The sequence below is a fragment of the Sylvia atricapilla genome, chromosome 16 (assembly GCF_009819655.1).
Source record: "Sylvia atricapilla isolate bSylAtr1 chromosome 16, bSylAtr1.pri, whole genome shotgun sequence".
Classification (NCBI taxonomy): Eukaryota; Metazoa; Chordata; class Aves; order Passeriformes; family Sylviidae; genus Sylvia; species Sylvia atricapilla.
In genome coordinates, this window is record NC_089155.1 from 6,434,810 (window position 1) to 6,444,929 (window position 10,120).

The window sequence follows — 10,120 nt, forward strand, 5'->3', positions numbered from 1 at the left end:
CAGTGCCAGCTGAAAGAGCTCAGGCTCCTCCAAATGTGGCTGGTCCCACCTGGAGTCAGGTTGTGCAGCACCCAGAGGTATCCCAAGAGTAAACCCAGGTCAGTGCCCAGAGCTGCAAGCGCTGCCTGAGGTCTCACACGTTTGCCTGAGGTATGGGCTGTGTGTGCCACTCATCCTCCAGCCTGAGATCCTGTGTGTCAGCCTGAACATCAGCAGATGTGAGACCATGTCCCCTCACAGCCTTGCTGCCATTCCAACAGCCTCCAAGGGATCTGCTTTGATTCCCCACTCGCTGAGATTTCAAGGAAATCCTGCAAGAATGACAAATGAGTCCTGTAGCCCAGTGGTAGGAGGTGGTGCAGGCTGTGGCTGCAGGCAGCTCCCCGAGTTCCCGGTAACACGAGCAGTGCTATGAGGTAGTGTCTCACCCAGTGTCAGGGTGTTTTATTAACTCAGAAATGTGATAGCTACTGTTGTCACACTTCAGTGTACAGAACAATCCATTCACAAATGAGAAAAACAGATCCCTCCACAAATGCCTTTCCCCTGACTCAATGCCCCACGTTGTACAGATGAGGAGGAGTGGGCTGCATCAATGTGACCCCAGCGTGGTGCACACTGCTTTATTCTAGTCTTTTTTTTCTGAAAATCCAAATCTCAATCCCAGCTTTTTGGGTTTTCTTTTTTGTGTGAAAAAGCTCTTGTACAATTCCAGGAGTAGTGTTCTCTGTTTTAACAATGAAATTCAAAATGTGCCTGGCATCCCGAAATAGGCATTCATTTAACAGGGTACTCTCTAACATCTATTAGCTCCTGCAGAACAATGAGGACATAGAAATGGGCCTTCTCCTGCCAGAAGACTTCCTCCAAACCACTGGGAGGGGGGCTTAAAAAATGCTGGGGTTGCAGGAGATAGCAATGATCTGCTATTCATCTGCTTGGCTGCAATTACACACAGCAATGTACGCTCCAGTGATGGGTTGATAAGAGGGCTGATGAGATGAGAACAAGATGCAGTTGTTTGTCTCTTTGGAGAATTATCTAAAATGCTGCAGAAAATCTCATTAATTAGTTAATCTCAAACAAGAACTGTCTGTCATGTCTTGCCATTGACAACAAGTTTGGAGATTTTTTTTTTCATTTTTTGAAAGAGGCTAGTTTAAAGTAAATCATCAATCTCATCATTGTATAAGGAAGATAAAACAAATTCTGTGGTTTACAGAGCAGTGAAGTGGTGAAGAATTACTGCACCTTGGTTAGCTGCAGTTGTTCTGACTCGAGTCCTGTGGTACCAGGTGTCACAGCTTTTAAACTCTGTCGAAAAATCAGCCAAAACAAAATACTGTTCATCAGCTTGCAGGCTTTCTGTTCTCTTCTCACCTGTAAGGCTTGTGGAGAAAGGAGAGTTAAGGAGGTGAGGGAAACTTCCCAATTTTTCTCTTCCTAATGTTAATGCTGAGACTGGGAAAGAAACCAAAGGAATGACATTTCTCACATTTTTGAGGCAGGGCCTCCACATTGGAACAATGAAGAATTTTGGAAGATAAGATCTCGAGCACATACTTCATGCAGACTGAGCTCCAAAGTGTGTTTTCTGGTTAAATTTCCTGTACACAGATTTCCTCCTTACTGACACACACTATTCCTCAGCTCGGTCTGTGGCTGGGGCAGTGAGACAGTGTTGCCTTCAGTGCTTCAGCCCAGCTTCCCTGGACATCAAAGGCAGCAGAACAATCTGGGAAAACACCGGCAGGACAGGCGTCTCTGGAAATCCCTTTGGGACAGATCTTCTCCCCCTGTAATTATGTGGGCATACACCTCCTGTCCAAAGCAGTATTCTCACAGGGGGAAAGGCTGCCAAGTCTCTGCCTTATCATGCACACAGAGTAGAAAAAACACAGCTTTCCTGACTAAAACATAAGCATCTCTCTCCCTCCTGTCTGCATAGGAAGGAGTTCCTCTCACTGTGTTATTCAAGAGCTGTTGTTCCCTTAGATAACAGCAGATCTCACACACTCTCTGTTCATGTTTTGTGCAAGTTCTATGTGATACCTGTTGCTCACAATTAACTGGCTAGACTACAATACTAGCAAATAGTAAGATTTTATCTCCTTAATATTATGCTTTAAGTTATTTTGCATTATATTATTTCAGTTCTTTCTTCCACAACATTTAATCACTACTGTATTTTTTTTTTTTATGTTCCTCTCAGGACTGTGACCAGATCCACATAGATGATGTATCATCAGATGATAATGGTCAAGATCTAAGGTATGGGGTTTGCCAAGCTGGAAGCTGCAGGACAGGCAGTCCCCAGCCATTTGGAACTAGCAGGGGGCTGGTCAGGGATTCTCAGACTTGCACTCTCCCCTCCTGGCTCCATGCTGTCTGCATTTATCAAGCACACACAAGTAGAAAATTCTCTTTCTCACATGATTGTGCCTGTGCCTTCTGTCAGGCCCTGACTGCTGAGCTTTGAACTATTCTGGAAAATACATTTATATTAGGTTGAGCTTCAGTCAAACCACACCAGTTTCTGATACAATTTAACCAGACAGTTGTCACACAGCTGTCACCAAAATGCTTCAAATCCAGACTGAAAGGTTTCCTACTGTCCAACCTGTAGGGAGTGGGCTTAGTAGTGAGGAGTTGGACTGTGCCATGCCAGATCCTTGTTGAAACTTGTACCCAGACTGCACCAAACATTGCCATTACCTGTGTGAGTTGGGTCGTCACGTTCATAGAAACTGCTTTGTAGAATTCCATCTGCTTTTCCCAAAGCTCTGCCTGCAGAGCCGTGGTCAAAGGAGAAGAATGAAACGTGCAGAATGCATACAGAGCTTTGCAATTTGTGGTTTTATGGGTGATTATTGTGAGAAATTGATGCAGGAACAGAACATTTTTCAGATCTGTGCTGGTAATTGTGCCGAAGATGAACTTCAGTTCTGTACAGCCCGTCCTGTGTGTGCGTGTCTCTGCTGCCACTTGTCTCCACATTTCTTTTCAATCATTTCCCCTCCCTGCTGGCACTGTGCAGGCTGTAATTGCAGTGACCTCTCCCCTTGCCTCCCCCCTCTCCCAGCACATACAACTTCTCTGCGGATGGCTTCCACAGCTCCAGTGCCAGTGCCAACCTGTGCCTGGGCTCGGGCGTGCACGGCGGGGTCGACTGGATGAGGAAATTGGCGTTCCGCTACCGCCGCGTCAAAGAGATGTACAACACCTACAAAAACAATGTGGGGGGTGAGTGCCAGTGGCCAGGCTGCCAGCAGGCCTTTCATCTGCCCAAAAAACTGCAGACATTCCAGGGACATCTCTGGAGGAGGTGTAGGGAGCCCCATGGTTTGAGTGCTTCACAGGGAGCTGAGCGAGGGTCCCTGCAGACACCCTGAAATGTGGTTCTGTGCAGGATTGGCAGGAGTCAAGCTAAAACACCTGGTTTAGTGGTTTGAGAAGGACTCAGGTCCAAGTGTAGGGCTTTATTTTGTAATTTATTTGGCAGGAAAGCTTCCTTCTCCTGTTCTCCAGAATGTTTAGCAGGCAAGCAAATAGTTCAAAACTAAATATGACCTTCTTTTCTACACAGTATGTCTGGTCCCTGCCTGAAGACTTTCTTGTGTTATAACTCCTTGTTCTTAACTCCCCCAAAACAATACCACCAGATATCAGAATTCCCTTCATCTCACCTAGTTCCAGACAGTTCTTCCAAGAGACTCTCAGCTTCTTTTTCAGTACATCAGTGCAGGTTTCCCTCTTGACTAGAAAAAGAAAGAAGCAAAATTCAGAGCATCCCCAACTTAATCACTGGTTGGAGGACAAGTCTGCCCTGCATGAACTGGGAATGGGGTGAGGCTTTTCAGGAGAAACAGAACCATCCTGGCCTCAGGTCACTGCCCACTTTACACAGCTCTTCCATCTTACTCACTTCCCAAGGTTTATGCTCACTCCAAGAAAGGTGTTCCAAGGAGGTCCTGCCATGTGTGCTTGACTGAAGCACTCCACAGAAATGGGAGGGGAAGGAAGCTGAGCTGCAGCTGCAGAGGGTTGTGCTGCAGTTTGGCCTCAGACCCCAAGGCAGGGCCTTGGAATGACATGGCAGTGACAAAAGGAGTCAGCAGGGCCAAGACAGGGGCAGTGGGAGTTCAGAACACAGGCAGGTGCCCTTGGGCATTGTGCATGCAAAGCCACTCAAGTTCCTTCCTGTGCTTCTGCAAAGTCACTTTTCTTGCTTGCAGGTTTAATAGGAGCTCCTAAGAGGGAGACCTGGCTGCAGCTGAGAGCAGAACTGGAAGCTCTGACTGATCTCTGGCTCACACATGCTCTGAAGGCTCTGAATTTGATACATTCCCGGTAAGAACAGCTCCAAGATTTGTCTGTGAGTTTGATCCAGGAGCTCCTTTGCTTCCCTTGTTTTCCCCCTCTAAACAAGCTGAGACACATTTACAGGACTTTGCTGGCCAAGCCTGTGGGAGGGCAGTCTGCTCATGTTGGCCAGGCTGAATTCTCAGGGGTTAGGGTGAGCTTGGGGTGGTGAACTGAGCAAAAGCAGAGCAGTCCTTTTCCTTGGCTCCCTCACCCATGGCACCATTTTCATGTGAGCAGTTTACCAAAGAGGAGAGGGAGGGAAGAGCCCTTCTGTCCCTGAACACGTTCACTCACAGAACCCAGCATGGACATCACTGCACTGTGTTTAAATTCCATCCAAAGACATCCTCGCAGGCTTGCAGTAAGGCTGCATCACTGCTGCTAGTTTGCTTTGTGTTTTTTTCATTCTACTGAGCTGATCAAAAGACATTTCTGGTACTCACATTATCTTCCTCTGGCTGCAAAATCCTCCATTGGCTTGGGAACTTCCAGTGGCAGGAAAAGTTTGCTTCCTACCATCTTTCAGTCCAGGGTGAAGGAGAGAAACCCAGATTTCTAATAACTTCTGTTTCCCAGGCCCAACTGTGTGAATGTGTTGGTCACCACAACTCAGCTTATACCAGCTCTGGCCAAAGTGCTGCTCTATGGACTGGGCACTGTCTTCCCCATTGAAAACATTTACAGTGCAACAAAAACAGGTAAGAGCAAACTGACTGAGGCCTCACCTAAGACAGGCTGAAGTTTTGTCCCTAAGTCATGCAACGAGTGAGCTTTATTTTTAGCTCCATAATAGCAGATATCTAATTCACATCCTGACTCCCACACTTAACCTAGCACAGACTGTAGGAAAAAAAGTCTAAAAAACACTTCTCAAGTGTCTCCATGGGAAAATGAGCCAGATATGTAGATATATAGAAATACCCACCCTGTGGAGCACTGACTGCTGGTGGGATGTCCAGCTGCACCCAGCTGGAGGGAAGGTCTGGTTGGACCTGTTACAGAAACAGTCTTTGGATCTTTTCACTCCTGCAGAGGGGTAAAGTGTGCTGAATGAGCTTTGTGAAGCTTTGTGAGTAATAAGTACTGATAGGGTTGGCTTGGGGCTTTTTTGTATTCTGTTCTTTCTGGTGCGTTTGAACCTCTGAGGATTATTGCATTTCCATGTTTTTACTGCAACCAGAATGAACAGAAGAGGGCTCTGGAAACGGAGTGCCAAGAGTGTCACATCAGTCTGCCTGCTGGTGGCCTGAGCAGGGCATCACAGTCACAAAGCCCACAGAAAACTGGCAGCACTTGCAAGTCCTTGGCTGACAAAACAAGTGCTAGTAACTGTCATGGGATGGAGAGGATCTGCCTCAGAAGAAGATCCAGTTTGAATAGAAAGCAAAGGGTGCTGCAGCCAGTTCAGCTGGGGGATAACTCCAGGTCCTGTACCTGAATATCAGCTCTGCTTGTGGTGTGTGTCCAGCTAAAAAAAATGTATCTTCTCTTGTGTTGCTCAGGGAAAGAGAGCTGTTTTGAAAGAATAATGCAGAGGTTTGGAAGGAAGGCCGTGTACATTGTAATAGGAGATGGTGTTGAAGAGGAACAGGGAGCAAAAAAGGTACAGTTTGTGGATGCCATGCTGGATTCTTCCAAGTTTTGATTGCAATGACTCTTTCTTTATTTAAGCATTTAATGAAGCTCCCTCCATTTGAAGCAGCTTGCAATTACAAATAATGTGGGGGGCATTATTTGCTCTGTCCCCAGAACTGTATCTCAGGTTAGGTTATCTTCAAAGCAGCAGAAAACCAGTTTTTTTATAGTGTATTTTTCCTGGCCAGTGGAAGTAACAATATCTGCACTCACCTTGGAAAACTACCTACAACTGCAGGTGGTTTTGTAGCTCCTGAAGGGTTAAGGAGCTGTCAGGACGAGTCCAAAATTCGTGACTGGGGCTGAAGTGACAATGGCCTGCTGCTTGTGGCAGCTCAGTGCCACACTTCAAAGGCAGTGGGTCAGTGAACAGAGCTGCATCAAAGGCTGCAGGGGCTCCCAGCCTGCATGGGGAGCTGGGGAGGTTCAGAAATCTCCTCTGCTGGGATTTCAAGAGCCTCCTGTCTCCTGGCCTAAGCAGCTCAGCCATTAGTAGAGCACATTCTTTGCTGGGCTGTTGCCTCCTTTGATTGATGACAATCATTAATCAAACCTTCTACACACCTGAGCTTTATACAGAAAAAAACAAAAAAGGGAGGGGACAGGCAGAGAGCCTTTCCCTGTTTTGCTGACAGCATCGATAACATCTCCAGTTTCGTGGGTCATTTTTCTTCACCTGTCTGATGAGAGATAAATCTGTAACTGCTGAACAACAGGAGTGGCTGGGAGGCCAAGTTTTCTTCTGGCTTAAGAAAGAAAAACAGATAATTTAATGGAAGGGGTTTAATAGAAACTGGGGGAAGGAAATAACCTTTCCCCTTAAAGCAGAATTGCAGAGCAGGGGATTTCAGTCTCTTCATGTGTCTGGGTTGGCTTGCTGTCTCTACACACACTGATAAACAGCTCAAAGAAAACACTTGTTTACTGGTAGGCAGCAGGCAACATACCAGAGAGCAGCTCTAGTTGTATTTAAAGGTTAGAGGGGTGTAAATGGTCACTCTGTAACATCAGCATCTGGAACTACTGGTGGGTTTTGTACACATGTAAGTACAATTGGAAAAGGAACTCAGAATCTGTCTGGGAAGTGTATCTTCTCTGAAGCTTTGATGAAGCTGTTTATGCAGGAGCAGCGTGGTTACAGCCGAATTCCTGCAGGGATAAAAGACTCTTAGCAGTGTTATGCCTGTGCTGGAAGGGACTAAGTGCTGTCAGTTTAGGCTTTCTGTACGTTTATTAGTACATATGTACCACTAACTGTGCAGAGACTGACATTTTGGGAGAAGGCAAAGAAAATCAGAGTCCCAAATGTTACAAAATCACAGCACAGAAAGGAGCTGTGTCTTTGATTTAACTGCTTTAACAGTTTTGGAGAAGAAACAAATCCAGCACAAACCCCAGGCTCACCAGAACACACCAAAAATTTAATATCTAAGAGCATGTTCTGATTAATTTGAGGTTCTTTCTGCACAAGCAGCCACAGGGATCACAGCTATTGCTAAGGAACACTGCTGTTCAGGGAGGCTTTTGGGGCACCCTGGGGACAGGTAACATTCTGGGTCCCTGATGAAATGGAACTGCACTTGTTTCACAGCAGTTAAAAAGTTGATACTTTGTCTCCTTTCAGATGCTTTCAGATGTTGTTTTCCTACAGTATATTCACAACTTTTAGGAGAATGACAGGATAGTATAAAGAAGATAGAGTAGGTCACAGGTAGCTGACCGTCCAGATTTTGTCCAGATGCTCAGATTTCAAGTGGAAAAGGCTGGTTAAAATTTAGACTTGTGTGTATAGGGCTTCGGATTTATCACAGCAAATACAAATTCAAAATCAGAGGCAGAAGAATAATAATTTAAGATAATTTCCCATAAATGGGAATTAGGAAAGTTTTCTGGGGACAGACTGTTTTATAATCCTGTTGCACCTTCCCCTGAGGCATCAGTGTTATGTTAAATGAAGAATTGATCTGAGCAATGATACCAGTTCCAACATTTACAGAAAATGCAGTATGACCTACTGTTCAGTTAATTGGGTAAATGAATTGTTGGAAAGCATCTTGATTGTGTGGCATTTTATCCCATTATTTACATTTTTATAAATTTTAATAATTTCCTTTTCCAATAGATAGATTTTATTTCCTTGTCTGTGAATCACTGATAACAGCTTTCACTGCTGATGTTCACTTAAAACTGTTCTCTAGTAATACTGCAATTCTAGAAACATTACTAATTCATTTGTGGGGGGAAAAAATAGGAGCATCCTCCATCACCTGTGAGGCAGGATACTCCTAAATGGTGGAGGATGTGTCTGCATAGGAGAGAGACAGAGAACAGAGACATTTCCCACTTTGTCCCTTTCTCCCCAAGCTGAGCCTCCTTGCCTCTGGCACTGTGACAACCTGGTGGCCAAGTGCAAAACTCTGTTCCTGAGGGTACAAGCTAAGAAAGTTGTTTTGATCTCAGTTTTTATACAAAAACAGAAAAAAAAATCTGCACTCTTTTGGTTTCACTCTAGCACAACATGCCCTTCTGGAGAATCTCTTGTCACGCTGACCTGGAAGCTCTTCGGCACGCCTTGGAACTTGAATATTTGTAGCAGATCCCAACATCTTAGCACTGGGAGGGCTTCACTCAGACTCTTACATCGGTTCCACCTATTCCTCAATGTTTTCTTAGTAAAAAAAAAAAAAATCCCACAGCAACTGCAGTTTTTCTTTTTTTTGAAGGAGAACCCTTTCAGTGGAAGCCTTTAAGAACTTGCAGCCAAAGAATATTGTCTCAAGTCCTTCCTTTGGACAGAGGAAACTCCTCCTGCTCAGTCGCTGGGATGCTGCAGTTGCTGGCTAAGGTGGAGGCACAGAGCTCTAATGGCCTTTTTGCCATCAACAAGGCAAATGCTACAAGTCTGGGTCTCCCTGTCAGCGTTCTTGGTTTTGAAAGGGGAAGAGGACACGGCAAGGAGTCTCTGCACAATCCATCGCATCACACGGGACCTTCTGAAAATAGGAGTGAAACTGTTGATTTTTTTGGTTGTTTTGTTTCTTTTTTTCCATTTTTTTTTTTTTTTTTTTTTTGTATTTTTTTAATTTATGAACTAATCTCATTACTCTGGTATTAAGCTCTGTACCTGTGTTTTTCATCTGGCTTTTGAGGGGGTGGGGGGGGTGGGGAAAGTCTTACTGTTCTAAATTAATAGTTCATTTCTCCAGAACAAACTCTGGGGAGGATCATTTTGTGTACATGAGTAGTGAGGACACATGGTACTGCTGGTAAGAACTGTGGCTGTGGTTTTGAAGCTTACCAAGATGGGACATGGACTGTGCATGTGTCTACACGGTGCCTTAAGCTGCTGTCTTGGGGCTGAGGATGGGGAAAAGTACCTTGTGATGAGTGAAAGGCATTAAATAAAAACATGTTTACATTTTGGGGGACTGGAGCCTTCTCTCCCGCCACTCTGGGATCTGAAGGTAGGATGTGGGATGTGTGCTCACCGTGCTAAGGCTGGCCTGGTGATCTTAACATCAAAATATTTAAATTCTCTGGGCCTGGAAGGATCTCTTACTTTGAAAATGGCTGATTGTTCCTTGCTGTGGCACCAGGTAAGGGCAGAAGGATCAAAGCCTCTCTGGAAGGAGGGATTAGAGGATGCAGCAAGTGCTCCAGCCCTCACCTAAGGGTTACACAAGTGCTACACAAACCTGAGGGATACTCCTAACCTCTAAAAACACTTAGAGAAAACCGTACTAGATCTGAGAGGGGATTTTCTACTAAGTTAAATCAGAAAATCTATCTCAAATTAATCCAAGGCAGCAGCCCCCCAGCAGCTGGGACACATCAGCATGACCAAACCCAGCCTTTCAGTACATGCTGTGGGGGCATTTGCCAAGAGCTGCTCTCTGGGCTTAGCACAACTCATGCAAAATGTCACTTTTCCAGCACAGACATTGCTGGTCTCAGGCCTTGCTGAGCAGAATTTTTTCCAAGGTTTCTCTGCTGTACAAATGGTTTCCTTCACTTGTGATGTAACTTCCTATTTGCGACAAAGTCAGTGGAGAATTGACTGATGCTTGCAATGTAGGCGCTCTGGTAAATAAACTTTTGGAAGAGGAATAAATGCCAGGGA

The 10,120-nt window shown here is 45.2% G+C and overlaps 1 protein-coding gene across 1 annotated transcript in view; it reads left to right on the forward strand.

Annotated features, from left to right (window-relative positions):
* Window positions 1–9,146, forward strand: part of EYA2 (EYA transcriptional coactivator and phosphatase 2) — a 48,839-nt gene extending 39,693 nt beyond the window's left edge. The window contains exons 10-15 of the mRNA XM_066330640.1: window positions 2,213–2,271; window positions 3,083–3,243; window positions 4,236–4,350; window positions 4,942–5,063; window positions 5,868–5,968; window positions 8,513–9,146. Coding sequence (XP_066186737.1) covers window positions 2,213–2,271; window positions 3,083–3,243; window positions 4,236–4,350; window positions 4,942–5,063; window positions 5,868–5,968; window positions 8,513–8,593 — 639 coding nt within the window. The 3' untranslated portion in view covers window positions 8,594–9,146. The remainder of the gene's footprint in view (window positions 1–2,212; window positions 2,272–3,082; window positions 3,244–4,235; window positions 4,351–4,941; window positions 5,064–5,867; window positions 5,969–8,512) is intronic.
* Window positions 9,147–10,120: the final 974 nt, after the last annotated feature.